Source organism: Drosophila mauritiana, chromosome 2L (assembly GCF_004382145.1).
Source record: "Drosophila mauritiana strain mau12 chromosome 2L, ASM438214v1, whole genome shotgun sequence".
Lineage (NCBI taxonomy): Eukaryota > Metazoa > Arthropoda > Insecta > Diptera > Drosophilidae > Drosophila > Drosophila mauritiana.
The window spans coordinates 5,963,568-5,983,651 of record NC_046667.1 but is presented as its reverse complement, the minus strand read 5'-3'; the positions used below and the strand labels follow the sequence as shown (position 1 = coordinate 5,983,651).

At 43.0% G+C, this 20,084-nt stretch overlaps 2 protein-coding genes across 2 annotated transcripts; both read right to left on the bottom strand.

Moving 5' to 3' along the window:
* Window positions 1-126: 126 nt before the first annotated feature.
* Window positions 127-14,019, bottom strand: LOC117136175 (Krueppel homolog 1). The gene is made up of 4 exons (XM_033296921.1): window positions 12,873-14,019; window positions 2,888-3,591; window positions 1,454-2,805; window positions 127-1,375 (listed from the first exon to the last, which is right to left on the bottom strand). Exons 2-4 carry the CDS (start codon window positions 3,572-3,574, stop codon window positions 1,057-1,059), a joined length of 2,358 nt encoding a protein of 785 aa, XP_033152812.1. The 5' UTR covers window positions 3,575-3,591; window positions 12,873-14,019; the 3' UTR covers window positions 127-1,056.
* On the bottom strand, window positions 4,350-6,907 carry LOC117136193. The gene has a single exon (XM_033296942.1). It carries the CDS (start codon window positions 5,018-5,020, stop codon window positions 4,769-4,771), a length of 252 nt encoding a protein of 83 aa, XP_033152833.1. The 5' UTR covers window positions 5,021-6,907; the 3' UTR covers window positions 4,350-4,768.
* Window positions 14,020-20,084: the final 6,065 nt, after the last annotated feature.

Below are 20,084 nucleotides of genomic sequence, written 5' to 3'. Positions count from 1 at the left end.
TCCTGATGACCTATTAACCTCCAGAATGGATGCCACCTACATTTGCATAACCAATTTGAAACAGGTAAGCTCTAAATTTAATATGAAACATATTTAAAACGCCCAATAAAATGCACATACACCGAATTTGTTTATTTCACGCTTGTTTATTGATTTTCAGATTTCATTTGCGTTTTTTCATGCAATATTTGATTTTAGAATTTAAATCTATGTATTAACTCTGCGTTTACAAAAACTATGCTGACGCTCTTAATTATATTTGTTATCTTCTGGTTTGAAAATGTATATAAACCTAGTTATGCTTGCTTTCTTCTTGTTTATCAGTTCAATATTCTCCGTGTGTAAAATTAAAGTTACCGATCCTTTCTCCTCAGTTTTCCCTTATTTAGTGTATAAAATGCATATAAAATGATGGGTACATGATGTCGAAGATGCTGTTGACACTAATCGTGGAGGTGAAGGAAGAAGTTTGGCGAGCAGAGTTCATAATAAATAATTATTATAGGTATTTTATAAATATTAAGCGCCAATATGGCCATGGTTTTTCGTTCTCAGTTATATGTGTATATAGTTTTATGCACGTAACTTATTATTGTGTACGGTTTGGGTTTTGGGTTTGGGACTCGTTAAGTGATCATTTATATATAATTAACTTAGTTATGCTAATGCTTAATACGCATAATGCCAATTGCTGCAATTTGACTAAGTGACAACACAGGAAAACAAACTATACCTACATTGTATATGCCAAACTAAAATGAAATTTTGCAATATGCGGGAAACTATTTTCAAATCAAACACTCAACAAAACTCGGATCAAGCCAATAAAACGTAATAGGAGGTAATATTAATTTTAAAACAAATTTTTTTCCCTTTTTAATACTTTTGGCATATTCATTTTCGCTGCTTGGAAAACTATCTCTTTGCCATATCCATACGTCTCTTTGCTTTCTTTTTCCAGGGCTAACCCCGAACGTCAGAGAAAAAACTTAGGCTAATTTCAGTTAGAATTTGTTTGGACAGTCTTAATGCTGATTGGGGATTGACCTTGGACCCCTAGGAGGCCTTGGCGAACTGAATGACCGAGCTCATCCGCATCACCTTGGACCCGGGTCCATCCCCGGCGCCAACGGAAGCGGCGCCACCGGCGGCGGAGGAGCCATCTCCGCTTGCCTTCTCCGAATCCACCTGACCGTCGTCGCCCTTGTTCATGTAGTGCTTGCGCTTGCGCAGCGGCAGCGTCATCACGTTCCGGTCGGCCATCATCAGGGAGTCGCTCTCCGGCGAGGAGCTACGTTCCGGAGACTCCGTGCTGGACCGCAGGCCGATGGCCGCCTCCACGCGTCGCACAATGTCCGGTTCGGGTAGAGCGGATCTGAAGGGGAGTAACGAAACCGATTTAGTTATACTCTTAGGGAAAACGAAAGCATCCGGCTTGGACCAAAATACTCACTCATACTTGGGCACTGGTGCATAGCCCTTGTGCAGCCCGTGGCGAGCGAGATCACCACGCTTGAAGTGCTCGATCAGCACGGTGGCTTCATGGGTGTCATCGTAGTTGGCCGCTATATCGCTGACATGCAGAGTGGGCACCTGTGGCTGATGGTTTGGCGACGGCTGCTCCGCTGGAGGTAAGGAAACGTGGCCGCGGCGCAACTGCATCATTTGCCAAGCGGCTGCGTGCACATCCTCATCCTGCACCTGGTCGTCGTTGTCGTGATGGCGACGCGCCATGCTGGCCGCTTCGAGCAGGGCGGTTAAACCAGCGGCTTGCGGCTGCAGCTCGAGTAGACTTGGCGGGGCCTGGTAGTAGTCCACAGTGCTTTCTGGCATTTGACCCTGGACCTGCTGCATGCTCAAATCTGTGGGCTCCTCGTCTGCATATGTGCTGTGGGCGGGCTGGGCGCTGGACACGCCGCTGTCCCGGCTCAAGGCATCCGCCTCCATCTGGACGGGCAGGTAGTGGGCCGACGTGGGTGGTGGCGAGGCCATGCTGCTAGCCGATGGCGAGTATGTGGAGCTGAGTGAGCTGGGCGAGAGCGGCGAGGAGGTAGGGATGGAAAGGGTGGCTGCACCGGTTTTGGAACCGCGCGGCTGGCGAGCCTGGCGAGGTTTCTTTGTGGCCGGTGGCGAGCTGGGCGGCGAGTGGTTGCTGCTCTCGGAGTTGCTGCTGACTCCTTGCAAGGACGGCGATCCGGCGGAGGAGCCTGCGGACGTTGATGCTGCTGCCGACGCAGCCGCCGCCTCCGCTTCGTCGTCGGGTACTTCGTTGGCATGGCCCTTGATGTGGGCCTCCATCTCCTTCTTGTTCTTGAACGTCTCGTCGCAGATGGTGCACTTGTAGCACTTGGAGCCGTAGTGCTGGACGCGGTGCAGCTTCAGCACATGATTGTAGCCAAAGTCCCGGAAGCAGATGTCGCAGTGGTAGGGCTTCTCGCCCGTGTGCGTCCGCGAGTGCACCTTGAGCTGCTTGGAGCAGGTGAAGCCTTTGCCGCATCCCGGCTCCGGGCACTTGTACGGCTTCTCGCCGGTGTGCGTGCGCATATGGATCACCAGCTGGCCGGACTGGATGAACGTCTTCTCGCACACGGAGCACTTGTGTGGCCGCTCACCGGTGTGGATGCGCATGTGGCGGTGCAGCTTCCCGGAGTGCTCGAATGCCCGCCCGCAGACGTCGCACTTGTACGGACGCTCCTTCGTGTGGATGCGCCGGTGCACCTGGAGGTTCTCCTTCACGCTGAACAGCTTGTGGCAGAACTCGCACTCGAATGGCCGTTCGCCAGTGTGGGTGCGGTAGTGGCGGATCTGCAATCGAAGGAGATATTTTTATTAATATCACTGATATGGTAGTCCAAAAACTTCAAATCTCTGTTTGGATGACACTTACCAGCCTGGCGGGAACGGCGAATGTTTTCTGGCAAACATTGCACTGATAGGGATCTGCTCCGGCGGCCACATTGGGCAGCGGCTTGATGGTAGGGCTTTTGGGAATGCCCACCGGCAGACCCGCATCATTGAGCTCGATGGCTGCGGTTGAAACGGGCACAGCAACGCCGGCTCCAGAGGCGCCATTGAGCGACAGATCTTGGTTCTTCGAGTGCGACTTGGTGTGTGAGGTGTGGGCGGATTTGCTGCCAAAGGTCATGCCACACTGGTCGCACTTGAACTGCGGTTTGCTGGCGCTGGGCTTGCGCACCTGCGACACCACGGCTGCCGCCGCTGGGAATCCGCCGGCGGGCTCTGTCTTGATCCGCTGGGCTGATGGAGCTGCCGTGGGTGCTGCGGTCGTAATACTTTCATGTTGCTGCTGCTTCTGGTGCTGCTGGATGGCCAGTTGGTAGCTGACGAACTGCTGCTGCTCCTGCTGCTGCTGGTCCTGCAGCTGCAGTTGCATTTGTCGCTGCTGCGGCGTCTGCAGCAGCTCGTAGTGCTCCTGCTGGCCGCCGGATGGCGGAACTCCTAGGCCCACGCTCGTGGTCGTCGCCGTTAGTGGAGGCGGCACCTGGAGGCAGAACTGCGCCTGACTAGATTGTTCCGTTTTTATGAGCAGCTGGTTGGCGGAATAGTAAACCATTTTGGTTGTGGCTGAATCTGGAAGAGGGCGAAAGAAGGAGCCACATTAGATTTCTGACCAAGATAGTTGATTCTAGGTTAGAGCATTTTGACTAAGTAGACTTATTAATAATAATAAAAAATGAATTAGATACTCTTTTTTTATGAGATTACTGCTTATTAGTTATATAAACATCCTATTGGTTGGTTTTTGTGGTTATCCAAAGCCAGCTTAACCATAGTATAAGGTCTAACTCCTTTCCCCCCCCCCATCAATTCACAATCTGCGTCTCAGGAAAAACACGGAAACAGATAGAAAGTGCAATACGGGTGGTTAGGAAAAGCCTCGTAAGAGCCAAAGGAAAAAAAGGGCGTAAAGGGGAAAATCCACCCCGTCAATTCGTGCTACGCACTTTCTGTTATTGCCGGCCGGGGTTTTCCAAAATAAGGAAAACCTAGCGAGCTTATGGGGGGAGGAAAAGCGAAGGCGCAGGAAAGTGAGAGCCAGAGGAAGTGGGAACAATTTCATTGAGAACCCTGCCTCGAAAATGTCCCACTTGGGATATTTGGGAGACAGCATTACGAATCGTACGGTTTCCAACCGGCATTTCCCGTTGCCATCCTGCTCGCTCCCACTTTCTGTATCAGTCGCGCTGTTTTTTTTTTTTTTTTTTGTTATGATAGTATGAACCCCACAACTTCCCCCAAAACAAGAAGTGCGTATACCAAAACAAAATGGCGTCGTGAGGGAACTTTTTCGTTCGGAACTTTCACGAAAAGCATCTCAATTACCTTTCGCCGGCGATTTTTTGACGGCAACAGCCTTTGCCGGACTCTTGGATATATCGAGCAGCTCCGTGCCCGATTTCTTGAGAACATCCTTAATCCAAATTTGTTTGGGAGCCCAAGATTTCGTATCATTCTTGCTTTCAGTCATCTTGCTACTGCTTCACATAGGCTTCCTACTAATAATACTTCTTGATTGTATAGGTTCAATCATTCAATTGTAAGCAAGTCTAGTTTATAATATAGTTTATAAGTTTGTAGAGATCTTTTCTTATTTAATGTGAATACTCGAAAAATTTATTCATTGATTTGGGTTTGCAAAATCAGACTTTAGCGCTGAACTCGTGTCAGTTTTTCAATATCAGTCCCTCGATTTGTATATCAGCAGTCTTAAGATTTATTCATTTATTTCGCTCGTTTCATGACATTTTCAGACAAGGATTTTCATTTGACGCGTGATTTTCTCCTTGATCAGGTTCTTCTTGATGATTTTGATGATTTTCTTCAAGTCCTTCGACTGTTGCACGGGATAGGTGTGTTGGTAGTGCTGCATATTCTGCGGAGGCTGCTGTTGGTGCTGATGATTGCGGTATTGGTGGTGCTGACCGCCCTGGCCCGAGCCCTTGTTCATACGCATTTTCCTGAATGATCTCAAAATGTCGTTCATTGAAAAGTCGGTCATTTTCGAGGTGTGGACCACACACACACACAAGCACACGCACAACACCCGTACAAACAACACTTAACGGAGTAGAATGGGATTCAGATTATGTTCACATCGCCGCTCCCGAGGTTTTCGGTTCGATGGTGTAACGGAGACTGGTGGGTGAGTTCCCGAAAAATCAGCCTCAAACCCTGTCACGGAAAAACCAACCACCACCAACAAGAATGGTCCCATTAGATCCGAAATTTCCCTCAATTGGAAAATGTTTGAGTGCGATGTCAAGGGAAATTTTCGAGTGTTTTTTTTCCGAGTTTGAGTGAATTCCGACTTTTCCGATTACATTGTATTTTACGGTGCACCAAAATTTCCCCGAGCTCAGGGAAATTTCATTGGTATCTAAGTTATCTGCTGCATTTATTATTTCAGACTAATTGAAAATATGTATACAAGCATTGAATAAACTTTGAACTTTGAAGTGATGTAATTAGTTGAGTTTTCATAGATAAGATTCTAGAATTTGAGCCATAAATGCAACGAATTAGGCAATAAGTTCTGATAGTTCTTATCGCAGTCTTATTGTTATTATTTTTCAAGTACCAAAGTCCAACTTGCTTGCCACACTTAGCATACCAATTAACTAACAATTGCGACAACTATACGTTTAGAGGCTACAATATCTCAGGGATCTATCGAACAGTCCATCTATAGAAAGCCAACGACCAGTTTCCACCTTCAACAAGCGAACATTTATAAGAAACCCTCCCAAAAAACAGAATGAGCACGAGAAGCAAATGTTGAAATACAAAAGTTTCGGTGAAGGCAGGTTCAAAAAACTTTATCGGCTTTCGTTGTTATTGTGTCTGAATGTTTATTCGGCTGGCTGTGCGTTAAACTAGCGCAAAAGTTCATTAACATTCGACACAAAAACTATTTCTGAGTGAGCGTGGTGTTGTTGGAGGGCAGAGAATGATCACCGATCCCCCGATTCGAGCGCTCGTGCTCTTCTGGGCTGTCCGACCAAAAAGTTTCTGAAGGTATGAACGACACAATATTTTTTGAGGGGGAAAGATACAATTATCTCTTATGAGTTGCTTCCCAAAACGGCGGGCAGCTAGAGTGGGAAAACCGAGGGAAGGGGGTCAGCTGTGGCTCGGAAAAGTTGAAGTGCCGTTATTTTGTTGGGATAGCTCTGAAATAAAGCGACTTGAAACTGGTCTTTGATGGAAGTGATCACCGTGTTTGGATAGATCAGTAAAGTTGCTTGGCGGTCAGTATGGAAGCTAGATACAAATTTATACTTAACAGATACCAGATTGAACATGGAACGCTTAAACGAAACTAAAAAACTAACAAGAAGTCTTTTTATTTAAATTATAATTCAATTCACTTAGGTTCACTTCCAAAAATACACCCTATTTACACATGCATAGCTGTTTTACACGTGGAGATACATACGCAGAGATACAGATACATAAATTGAGTTGGTTTGGATTCGGTGTTGGTTTTTGGTGTCTTCTTTGTGGACTTTTGATGGGGTCATTGAACACTTAAATATAAGCAAATTGTAAGCTTTTCCCTTCGCTTCCCCCCTCGAATCGGATTTGTTTATAAACTTATTTCTGCTTCCGTCGGGAGTATGTATTCCAAACGGAGGATTGCGGTACCAGTTCACATATTCTAGCTAAGGTTCGATGAGCCCCGATAAGATAAGGCAATATAACACGACACGTTCGCCGTTTTTCAATTCATGAGAAGACCCTCAATGAAATTGTACACTAAAGTTAGGGTTCTAGGCGGACTTATCAAACGAGAACTATCAACAGCGATAAGATATTGAAATTAAACCAATGAAATTGGAGAGACTGGAAATCCCGTGGTGCGGAATATGGCCGGAAGAATTGAAAATTCCAGTCTAAAGCACTATTATTAACCTTAGACTATTAAGGCTTAAATTGTGAACATACTAAAAGTTTCAAAATATAAACATATTCTATTCTATTTTTGAAATGTGTACTTGTAATAGCTTTTTGAAAACAAAGTCAGTTTTCTATAGATTCTTTGCATCTGGAACAGAAACATGAGAGAACGAGAGCTGTACTATTGGACGAAATACGCCAGATTTAGAAATTTTAGCATTCCACTTTGGTGTTGTATTTATATTGCGAAGGTCTAGACACGAAGTCTGAGCTTAGGCTGCGCTGCTGCCGCTCTGCCGTCGCTCTGTCGCCGCCTCTGCCGCAGTCTGCGTCGGCGCTGCCACGCACAAATTGCGTGGGCGAAGTGTTTGGGTTGGCCTAGGTCAAAAAGCAAAGACACGCACGCAGGCAGGCAGCGAGTTACAGTTACAATGAGCGAGAACGCCTACACACATACTCGCAAGGGTTGTTGTAAAAAGGTGTCGGGGGGAGCTTCATAATCGCTAAGCTGGAAAATGTGGCGTAATATTCCCAAGTCACGTTGCGCTAGTTGGCGAAATTGAATACTAGAATTATATGCTAGAATGCGAATACAGATGTCACATACATACATAAAGTCAGAAGCACAATGCAATATGGGGAATTTGTTGACATAATTTAATATCTCGTATACATAACATAAGCCTTTTAACAATTTTTAGTCCGTTAAGAAACAAATTTTCAACATTTTTAAAAACACATTTTTGCTAACAAATAAGATCAAATTCCCCATAGTGCAATGACGTGTTTTCACTTTTTCAACATCTGTATACATATCTCAATATGTACGTACAAGCATTTATTATACTGATGTACATACAATTCACAAATACAGAATTAAGAAATGGCGCAGCCAGGAAACCTTCCCTTTCGTTTGGCCATCCATCCAACACCCCACCCACCTACTGGGCGTTGTTGTTTGTGTTGTTGCTGCCACTGCAACAGTCACCGCAAACAACATTGCTTACTCATTGCAGAGAGCGTCAGCAAGAGAGTGGGGAGAGGAAAAAGAAGAAGAGCGAGTCAACACGCGCATTGATTGTGAGGCTGTCGAAAACTCGCGCACGACCTCCTTACGGCAGCCCGTGTTGCTGCTGCCCGACGAGCGAGTCGAAAACCCATGCACGCCCTCCACGTGTAGTTCAAGTTCAAGACAACAGCGAGAGTGTGAGGCGAGTCGGCACGGCGCACACAATGACAATGTCGCGAGTGTGAGAGTGCAGTCGAATTCGAGTTCTGCTGCCGCGCTGCCTGCGTCGACGCTGCAGTTGGCGCTGCAGGCGAACTTTTTCTATGACTGTTTGTGTGTGTGCAAGGTCTAGGTAACTTTGCATTGCATACTTTTTTGAAGGATTTAGTTAAATTTCGAAGACAAGGTTTAAAATTGGATGCATTTAAATATATTTATGCATATTTTATTAGACAAGGGTCAGAAGAAGGAAACTCCTTAAAAAAACTGGTTTAACTGCAGTTACAGAATTGCCTAACGCAGTTCCGCTTCAGCTTTAACTCTGCTCGATAAAACGCTGCCATCAGCGGCAAGCGACGTCGCTGGCGACGAAGCAACCTCAATCCAGCCAAGGGTTAACGAACTACGAAAAAAGCTCACAGCGATATTTTTTCAAAAAGTGTAGAGAAAAGAGATCCAAAAAATACGTACGAGTGTCTTGGTGCCTCAAGAAGCCCCAAAAAACACTGCCTTTTGGGGGGCGGGGATTCGGATCCAGATACAGATGCAGATACAGATACAGACACAGATGCGATCGGAGCTGGGCAACCACAGTCAATACATAATGTTTTGTGAAAACCCCAAAATAAGTACGATAAATAATACGAGTACAGATCCCAAAAAAGAAGCAACAAAGGGGCGGCATGCACAAGTGCCGCCTTTACGTGCCGAATTTTGTGTTCTTTGTCCGAAAAGGGGATTGAATTCACTTTACATACTCGTTCCTTTTGTTCTGGAACCAAATTGAAACACGGTTTTTACGGCACCACCTTAAAAATAACCAGGCACACGCATTCGGTTGAACTTTTTGTTTTTAGGGGGAGTGCCGAAGCTTTCGATATTTTTGGAGCTGCATTAGGGGAGGGCAAACGAGTTAGCCGTAAGCTTCCGGCATTACGGATAACACTGTGACTAACGAAATCGAAGGGCCCATCATTCCGGGGGTGTGTTGCCACAACTGGTCGAGTTTAAGTGATCTCGATCCGCGAACATCAAACATCAATTTATATTCTACACCAGTTACTCAGCGGAAGATTCCAAACGTGTGGTGTGTATCTTGCAAAAACATTGAAAATTGCAGAAGGAGTTTGTGTATGTGTGTGCTATTTTTTTGACAAAAACAAGTTTGACAGGTTGATTGACATGAACCACAAAAGTGGTGCCAAGTACTTTTTAGAAATGCACCCCTGTTTTCGAATGCACTTTATTAAACTAGCTTCTCTTGATAAATCACATTGTTATGAAATATTCACATATTACTGGCCATTTTCGATACCTTGAACTTGAATTTCGCAGCAGCGCAACTGGCCTTCAAATGAAGCTCGGTACAGTGAGCACTCGGTACAAAAGCGCTCAACGTTGGCGTGTACAGCCAACGAGCAGCGTCAAAAGCTGACGCGACGCTGCAGTCTTGTCCTTGAACTTGGCAAACATTTTTGCTGCTGTATTTTGCGCACACACACTCGTGCAATTCGCCTTCAAATGCACACAGCTGCAGCTGCAACGAGGGCGCATTGTTAATGTATTGCGCACAAATACATATGTACATGCACCGCGCTTATATACAAATTTGCGTATCTGTGTGCCACACACATACGAGCATAATGTGGCCACAGTAATTTAACGTTTTTATGAAGAACATTGAATAATCATTGCTGAACTTAAAATACATTTGCATTTGTCAGAGTGAGATGACAATACATTTTCTTTAATCACGAGCTATTGTTGTTTCGGAATTTCGCAATTTTATTATTTGCTCAACTTCTGAATTTTGAAGAATTTTCTAGGTCCTTCATTTAATTCTAGGTATAATTTAATCAGATGCAAACACTACATATAACACTTAACGAATTTCGCCAACTGATGAAATCTTTGTAATGTGAATAGTAAAATTCGGAGAAAGGCCATCATAAAATATTATTCGCCTTCTTAATAGATAACAATAATCTAGGAATCATTCACAGCTGTGCTTCCAACTTATCAGGGGTTTTTTGACACGTGTACCCTTCTTAATATCAAATTAGTTCCCAGGAACTTAAGTACATTTGAATAACGAAATTTACAAAACACTGACCATAGAAAACGTTTTTTGTGTGTATGGCGTATATTGGCAGAACCGGCAATTAGAAACAAGACAACAAGAAAGAGAACATAAACTGCTCTAAAATTTGTTAACCAAGGTCAACATTTTTTATTTATAAAAGTATCAAAAGAGCAACAATTGGATGGGCGAGAGGGTTTGGGCGAGCGGTCGGACATCCTAAATATATGCATATATGAACGTATGTATGTATGTATATACACCACTCGAACTTGATAAACAAACAAGCGATAGCAGCAACAACGCTTCTAAAGAACTTCCAAAACGGCACCAGTAACGAATTCACGAAAATATGGCGGATTTGATAGGATGGACAGGGCAGGGGCACGGGGGGAGCCATGGGGGTGCCTATAGAGATACAGAAATTTTTGGCAGCACACACAGATACGCGTGAACACGCATACAGAGGCGCAGGTTTTACGCATGTCTGCGAACCGGCTTTTTGCGCTTTATTCCCCATTTGCGTTAGAATATCTCGACTCGAGCCAGTGCGTTGTGTGTATCTGCCAACGATACAGATACAGATACAAATACAGAGCGACAAAAGTCTCCCTAGTTGTTGCTGCCGCGTTCCAACATAAAACTCAATGGGGTAGGCAAAGGGTAGCTCACCTAATCAGTCGAAAAATCGAGGGTTTCGCCACGAGTTGGTCATGTGACTTGGTCATCGCCACAGAATGTGGCAGAAAATATGGAGACTATATAGCGAAATGCTATATAGCCTGCATGAAATCAGAGAATGCCTGATAAGGCCTTCGCTTCGTTTGTGCTTTTCGCTTTCGCTGATATTTGATCACAGTTTGCACATTTATGACCAGAAACAATCGACATTGCTGCTTCGCACTGCTCTAAAAATAAATTCCAGTTATAAATATCGCTTATTTGGTTTATTGCCAAGGTGCCAAAGTAAAAGTGCTAAGAATAATTGCAAAAAACAATCAGATGCAAAGATACAAAACGAAACGATACGATTAGAAAGAGCAAACTTGAATAAAAAATGCTTTTCAAATGTTGATAGATGCAAAAAGTACTTCAAAAGATTGAAAATGGTAAAGATACAATTCGATTGTACTTCGCCTGCCCTATCGACCAACAGTCACTATCACTAGTTAGCGTTTCCGCCTTCCAACTTTTTATTGCGAAATCGTTCATATTTAGTAAGCTCTATAATCGGGCAGTTCGTTCGCATATCGGTCATATATCTTGGCATCCCCAGCACCAGCACCAGCACCATACAATCTGAGCACGGCACCATTCATAAAGCAGCTGCTCCCACATACAGCGTACATTTGAATATCGCCGAAGTGATTTGATAAGAGTTCGGTTGCCCAGCCCAATCCCAATCCCCATGAGTGCCAACAGGTGGAACGTGAATGAACGCAGCTACGACAACCCAAGTGAGTGCGGCCCGAAAAGAAAGAAAGAAAGACGTTTCAAAATCAGCTTGGTAATGCCCGCGATAGCGATACCAGCATTAACTTATTGTGTTTTTCTTGCTTTATAATCGGAATTTTTGTTTTTGTGCCCTGTGCGACGACAATTTCCTGTGAACATAAATACCTCAATATCAATTCTCCCAGATTAAAGCAGCAAAGAATTTTTTTAGCAACCTACTCGTTGCTGCCACTTTCCGATTCTTGGGGCTCGCTTATTTCTACTTTCGCTCGACGTTGGCACTGACCTTCGGACACAAAATTGGCAAATGATTTGATAAAAAGTGTGATAAAATCAAATTTATGTAATTTCTGAATCTGAATTTCCAATCCAGATTATCGTCAAAGTACTTGAAGTGTCATGGTTATTTGCATATTGCTTTGGTTAATGCCCAAATCATCATTATACCGAATGTAATCGAATCGTTATAAATGTTTTGAAGAGCATATTATAAATGCTTCAGCTTGTCAAGGCTTTCCCTTTCTATGGCACTTCTAGTAAACAGATCACCTGTTTATATGGTTTTGCTATCACAATTTGATGGCATGATCCTGTCAAGTGTTAAGACCCCAAATAAGTGACTCACCACATGAGTCACCAATGCTTAGGAAACCCCTCTTGAGGATCGATAGAGTCATTATCAAAAGTGGCGAATACCTAGAACGATTTATATTAGCCTATTGTCATGATGACTCAAAAGGTCGATTCTTAAGCTAATTGGGCTTTGAGTCACCATGAAACAGCTGGTAAAGTAGCTGTGGAGGTGTGTTTTTTGGGACTTTTCCCTATGTGCCAATAGATACTGCATTGCGGTAATGGGTGAAATGACCAGAGGAAATTAAACGAGTGCATCATGGGGCGTATGTGTGATTTTTTGTATAGATTGCGTATTTATAGATCTGTTGTGATACTTTTTCGGTGCTTATCATTGGCGTGCCATATTAAGTTTGACGTAAATTGCGGGACATTTATAGGAGAAGTCGTTGAAATTGCGTTTACGAAATGTTAAACAATAAAAATCAAGAAAAAATTAAATAAAAAAAATCAAAATAAATTAAAAAAAAATTAAGTTTCCTTTTTTACTTTCGAACAAATATTAAATGATTTTAATTATATTGCTAATTTTAAATAGACTTTATGCAAAGAACTCACCATAAAATTGTTCTATAAAATCCGTAGAATTCAGTTTATAAGTCCTTCTCGACCGCAATTGGTAATCCAAGTAAGCTTCTTGATGTGTGATCACTTTTTTGCTTATTTGCCGATTTTTCCTTTTTTTTGCAAGTTCTGAGGGAGTCGCGCGTCCAAACACGCAAATCGACCAGAGGCAAGTGTTTTCCGCCTAAACTTTTTCACTTTTTCACTGCGCCGCGTAACCGTAATCGCAATCGCTGCGACAGTTCTCTGCTTTTCTCTCTGTCTCTCCTGTTCGCACTCGCAAATGACCAATTACAAAACTCACTGAGACCGTTAGAAGAGGAACGTTTCTGTTTTCCGTTTAGCAGTGATATTGTTTTTGTTATTGTTATTGTTGGTGGTAGCTGGCTAGCACTGAAAGGCGCTGAGCAAGCGATCGTACGTATACTTGATGTTCGGCATTCGGGTGCGCGCTCGGGTTCACTCGGCTCTCTTCGGGCGAGCCATTCGTCGACAACCTTCGGGCTTTGATATTATAAAATTATTATTTTCAAGTTTAGAATCGTGCTGCTCTCTTGCACTGATGTTGCTATTGCTTTTGCTATTGTTGTTCTATTCCGATTTCCGTGAATATGTTCTAGTCACGAGTGTGTGGTCCGATGTGCGTGTGTGTGTTTATTATCTGCTGAGCAACTAGCAATCGTTGTTGTTATCTCTGCGCACATTCACACGCCACTTTAAACAATATTGATCTAGGTTGTTATGTAGTATTCGGGCTACACATACATACACATGTAGATACAGCTTTACTAATTCACTAATTCTTAGCACTTCCTATCTTTGCTTGTGTCAGCTCGCCGGAAATAAACTTAATTTCGGCTTCCCGATATATCAGAGCTGTCAGTCTTAGTAGTTGTAACGTACACACAACGTAAAAAATTGATTTAAAAATTGCACTTGCGTTGGAAACTATAACACTTAACGACCACCACTTTTCTTCTACTTCATAAGGCAAACGAGATCGATTGGTAGGTTGTATTTAACGATTTGATTGGGTTCTTTGCGATTCGCAGCTGCTGGGCATTAACTTTCTAAAACTACTCGAGGTCCAAGTTCTCCTAAAATTCGGAGAACGAACGTCCGTGCGCGTTGCCTGCTCGTCGAGAAATACGAGAACCGAAAAGTTCGACGAGAACAAAGCTCGCGGTGGCAGCGGCGTCGGCTGCGCAGCTAGCGCAGAACGAAAGTCGCTATGCGTGTGTGTGTGTGTGAACCGGCATTTGCCGCAGCTGCCATACACACACACGCACAGAATAAGTTAATAAAGGTGGTTCGCCGCCTTCGCAGTTTTTGTATATTTTTGCAATGGTTGTTGCTGTCTCTGCCTCTGCTGGCACCGCTCAACTTACTCAATAAAATTTTTATTATGATATCGCCGCACACGTAAAAAATGTCGACGTTTGGAATGGTCCGAACATCAGATTTGTTAACAAAGAGTATGGCCGTTTCAGATAGCCGCTGATTTGCCAGTCACCGTGCAAGGGTCGTCAATTTGATTAGATTCAGATAGAATATGCATATAAATAGCTGCCCCCAAAATCAAATGCAAAGTAAACATTAGGGTCCAATATTCATGCTTAAGAAATTAGAAATATTAGATCTCTTGGAACTGCTGCATTATTATTTATTCTTAAAATACAGTTCAACATTATTCACTTAAAGCAATATATTTATCTATATTTATAAATACTATTAACTATTTATACGTGCTACAATGTTCTGGCTCCCAATCCCAGACAGCATTGAATCCAGCCACCCGCAAAATGCACTCGCATTTTGTTTTATGTACATACATTTGTTATTACAAGGAGTGTATTGACCTGCGATTTCTTTTGTGGCGACGATAGCGTTGACAAAAATAAAAATGACAATATTAAAAGAATGGCGTGTATAAATAAACGGCGCGCTGCAGAATTCGGAGAACCGAGAAATTTCTTAATTTCCATGGGTGCAAAAGAAAAAGAAAGAGCCCAGCAATTTTTGTTTTTTGGCGGCGAAGAAAGCCGAACGCATTTCCTGCGCTGCTGCGGCGCTGCCACTGCGCTGCTGCTGCCAACGCCAAAGAGGGGGGTGTGGATCGCGGGGGTCAGACGGTGCAATAAATTCGGGCTTCATCCCTCCTGCGACAACAGCAACAACTACAGCTACAACAACCAGCAGCAAACTCAAGCCCAAACCCCGAAGGTCTGGCAACTTGCAGAAAGGGGCAGCTGGCAGAGTTCGCGTGGCGGCCGTGCAACGATTTTCGACGCCATCGAGAGGACGTGCAACGGTTTTCGCACATGCTGCACATGGGAATGGAAAATGGAAATCATGCATGCGCTTCATCATGGTGTGGGTATCCTCTCCGCCACCACCGCCACTTCCCATTCAGCCGCTGCGCAGTCGCTGGGCACAGTGGGCGTGGTCGTCGCGGCGAGTGCCAAGAATTTCGTCTTATTCACTTTGTGGGTGGACCCACCCGCCAACGAAGAAAGCATTCACTTAGCTGTTCATTTTCTTCGTTTCACAGCGTTGCCATCAAATCGGTTGTGATGTACAGACAAATTGGCGTAGAACAAATGCAGTACTTGGCATTTAAAGTGAACTGCTGCATATAATGATCTAAAAATAGAAAAAAAAAACTGAAACTTGATAGTCATAACATATGTATGTATGTAGGCTATGCACATTATGTACGTATGTATGTATACCTGATGAACAGATAGAATTATTATTGCACCTTTAACGCTTGTAATCGGTTATAATGTGCATCTGCTTTTTATTTTCATTTCATTTCATCCTTTTTAAAGGAAACTTTAAAATAAATATATGAGCAGACGTAGGGATTTATTTATGATGGTAATGAAGAAGTTACATATGTATGTATTTACCTTATGGGATTAGAAATTTTTTTTAAAAATTAAAATACCCCCTGCAAAGGTTAAAATGAACCTATCAAGTTTAATTTTTTTTTGTTTTTTCACCAAAATGTGAAAAGCTGAGCATTGTGGGCGCGTTTGGCGTTCCGTGAGATTACGGAGCTTGTTAACGTTGTTTACGCCTAGATAACAATGAAAAATAGTGCGCCATCCAGAATGCGGTTGAAATTAGATACGAGGGGTGCTGGCAGGGGTGGTCCGCAATCAGAGTGCAAATATTAGGGAAACACAACGTAGTGCCAACACTCGTGTGGAGCGTATTACATCTGCCGAGTGCGCAACAAGTTGAGTGTCACGGTTACCGCAACTTTGTAAGTGCCCTATTATACATAAAGCTGCATATGTACATACACATACATATGTGCACCTAGGCCTTCCCTCCAAGACACCTAAAGTTCTGCTGTGTTGAATGCTTATCGCGCCGGACTTGCATAACTCGGGTGGGCATTAAAGCCACCGCAATAGTGAAAATTTATGGCATATATCAAGGGTCCAACAATCCGATTTGCATTCATATGTACGTCTTAGTAAGTGTGGCTAAATAATAGACAGGGAATAGAACTACAGTAATGACTTTATTCCATCTGATGTAATTCCTATTATTGCGATTTCTATAGTGCAATAAATTTGTTTACAAAGATGCTAAATCACCGAAGGCAGAGCAAATACTTGGCACACAGATTGCGATTAGTTGACTTGGTCCGGAAAACGCTCTCCACGCTCTCTGTCTAATTTGCATGTTTATAGTTCCTACAGGCGAATAACACTTCACACATCGACAAACATAGTGCATACATGTATGTGAATGAGTGCATCTGCGTATTCATTGTCAATGCCAAATGACGTAAAGTTAGAGGTCACTGTAGATATCCAACCCAGGCCTACGAAGAAATATGTAGTTTATATAGGTTCTCATTGTATCTGGTAATTACCTTTAAATACCTTTTTAGCCTTTTATTTTGAATTAACTCAGTTCACTTAAGGAAACCATTCCCTTTGGTAAGCGTTAAAATCACTCATACGTACCGCATGCTATTGCAGTTTTAAGTACAAGGAATTAATATCATTGCAGTACCAAGTGTCTAACAAACATGGTTTACTAAAGCTCAAGCTGTTTTTTCAGTTGGTATTTACATAAGGAGGAACGTAACTTGACAAATTACGAAAACAGGCTGCACGCGAAAAAGAAAAGATTACAAAACACATTTCGCAGTTGCTTTCATTTGTTTTTCCGACTAATCCATGCATATGTACATTCATAATGCAATTGGCCTTAAACCGCAGGCGCCATTCGTTTCTTGGCTGAATTATCGCTGGGGAATTGTCGGTTCCATTAGGCATGCAGTTTGTTATCCATATTCAGTGCAGCATACAATGTAGCTCCACTGCACTGAATGATCGATAACTTGTATCGATAACAGGTGGCTTGTTGTGTGGAGGGGAGGCGGCATTGACATTCTGCACGTAGACAGACTGCGTCAATAATAACTGCATTAAACGGCAGTACGCTCTCGCCCTTACTCTCTCCGTATCTTTGCTCTCCCTGCACTTACACTACTTCTCTGCCCCTGCATTTCTGCTTTTCTCGCTCGCTCTCTCTCTCACTCGCCCATTCGGTTCATTGACCGCCAACACGTGCATCGCAAACCATTGCACGTCCTCTTCCATTTGCAATGGGCATCGGATGTTGAAAACCCGTGCACTGCCTCCCCACATTACACGTTGCATTTATCGCCTGCACATGCTGGCTGCACCCCTCCCCCACACCACTTCGCTCGCTCACACTCCGTCGCCCAACTATAGAACGGCTTATAATAGCTAGACAGCACTCCCCGGCACTCCGCCTCTCCGGCTCTCTGCATCCCTGCTTCTCTGCAGTTGTTGCGGTCTTGCCGCCTGATTTTTCGATTTTCCGCTGTTTGCTGCGCGTGGCCTGCACTTGTGTGTGTGCGTGAGTGAGTGTGTGTACTCTCTTCTTCTTCATATAGTTCCTATCTCAAGGCAATTTGCAGTTGACGAATAAGAGTTCATAGGACTGATGAAGATTGATGATTGAAGTTCTTGAAAATGTATCCAATTCTTAAGTGAAAACTGCCTGTAGTTGCACTCATTAAATGGTGTGTGGTCCTAGTTTAGTAATTTACATTTACTCGCTTACAATGTATGCGGAACGCGGAAGTATTGCCAATAGGCAACCTTGACCATTCCACAAGGCCAATCTCAGCCGGGCATTGACTTCACTGCTTCAATGGGCCAAACGGACGGTCCCACCTCCAACCGCCGCCACCCACTTGACGATCGGTTTCGAGCGGCTTTTACGAGCACACGCGCCGCTTTAGCGAACGTAAACGTCGCAGGTGAAAAATGCAATGTGCCGAACGTAAATGCAAAAGTGCAATATTTTCTATTATTTATGATGACACGATCTATTAGTGCAGCGGACATTACGAAAACTGTGCGCACATTTCAGTGAATTTTACAGATTTTACTCACGGTAGTTCCGGAGCTGCAATACTGGCAATGTTTATAGATGATGGGGCGAACGTGTCCGTTACGCAAAAATCAATATCCTAATATGCCATAAGCACTCACCTCAATTTATTGTGACTTTCGACATTATTTGCGAAGTAGTTGATAAGATATTCGCTTTGCTGGGCTGGCCTAAAATTAGTTAGTGATATCAGCTAACTTTGCTATGAATAGCAGGAATATTATTAGAAAAGCTATGTACTCAGAATGGCCTAGTATACGTCAGTATATCATTACAACACATGTAAGCGATATTAGGGTTTTTTTGTGCGAAAGTGTGCTGCATAGGTAGATAACTGAAATTCGAACATGTCATTTATATTTAAACACATTCACGCTAACGTTTTACATCGCGTTATAAAAATAACTTGTAATAATCTTGTCAACACGTAAACGAGTAATCAAAGTGCAAGCGATAAGAATTAATATTTAATGAAAAAATACACCAACGTAACACGTTTTGTCATATAAGCAACTTGATATTTTATGTATGTTATACGAAGCTGAAGTTATAAACTTCTTTTAAGGATTTCATAAATTACGATTTAAGAATGTCTAGTTTGGTACCCAAACCACAACCACAACTAAAAACGCTTAAAAAACAATTTCTTAGAATTATATTAATAACTTTGCGTAATTGCGTCATTTGAATATGCAATCAGTATAATGACCTTAAATGTAATAGGCTATGCGATAATGCATTACACATATTACACGGTTATTCTAGTTTGATTATCTCTGCGGACTAACGCCCACGTAGTGACGAAACGCACCAGGAGAGTTTGCGGACAAACAGGATTAGAATTAAATATTAAAAAAAAACCGAGATTACAGGGATTTGCTCCTTGCTAAAACAAAAGTTCATTAGCTTCTTACATATGTATCTACTGTAACATACAAAAAATAGACGGATTGATTTTTTTACGATTCGATATAAGTGTTAAGTGTTCTTATTGAATTTTTAGACTTTATCAAGTTTTCCCATCTTGAAGGTATTCCACCCTGCAAGTTCTACAATAAGTGCCAACCAGCGCTAAAAATTTCCTTTTCTAGCTGTGGGGGTTGGTTTTAGATCTCGAGGATTTTCCTGCGGCTTCTGCGTCTTGGGTTATTGGGCAAAGCCAGCTTTGCTTTTCCTTGGGTCAACGACCCCGAACCTTGCAAATTTTCTTTTCGATTTCTTGAAACCGAAATTTTCCTTCTCGGGGGTGGACTTTCCGGAAAGGACGAGGTGCGAGGGTGGTTTGGCCCATTGACATGCGCATACTTTTCCTTTCAATGAAATGGGGCGACTTCTCCCCCTCTTCCAGTGCCCAAGCCCATTTTCGATTCCTTTCAACAGAAGCATTAACCGGCCGGCTTGGTGAAATGGTATCCAAGAATGGGGGTTATGAACTCCAATATCACTCCATGTTGACAGATAACAAATTTTAAACGCATAGAATATAGATTTTTTTATTTACATAAGTAAAGCTGCACTTTTCCTCTTATTTGTAAAGCCCTTTAAAGAGGCAAAGACTAAAGATCAATTGGATCAAACATAACATTGCCACTTGAGTGAAGATATATGTGGGTATGGGCGCCACATAGTTAAGTAGTTCCTCCCCCAACTTGATGATACAACGGAAAAACTATTTAAATAAAGCTCCATCAGAGATCATCATATGTACATACATACATACATAAGTTGAATGTTTCTAACATCAAAATCATGGAA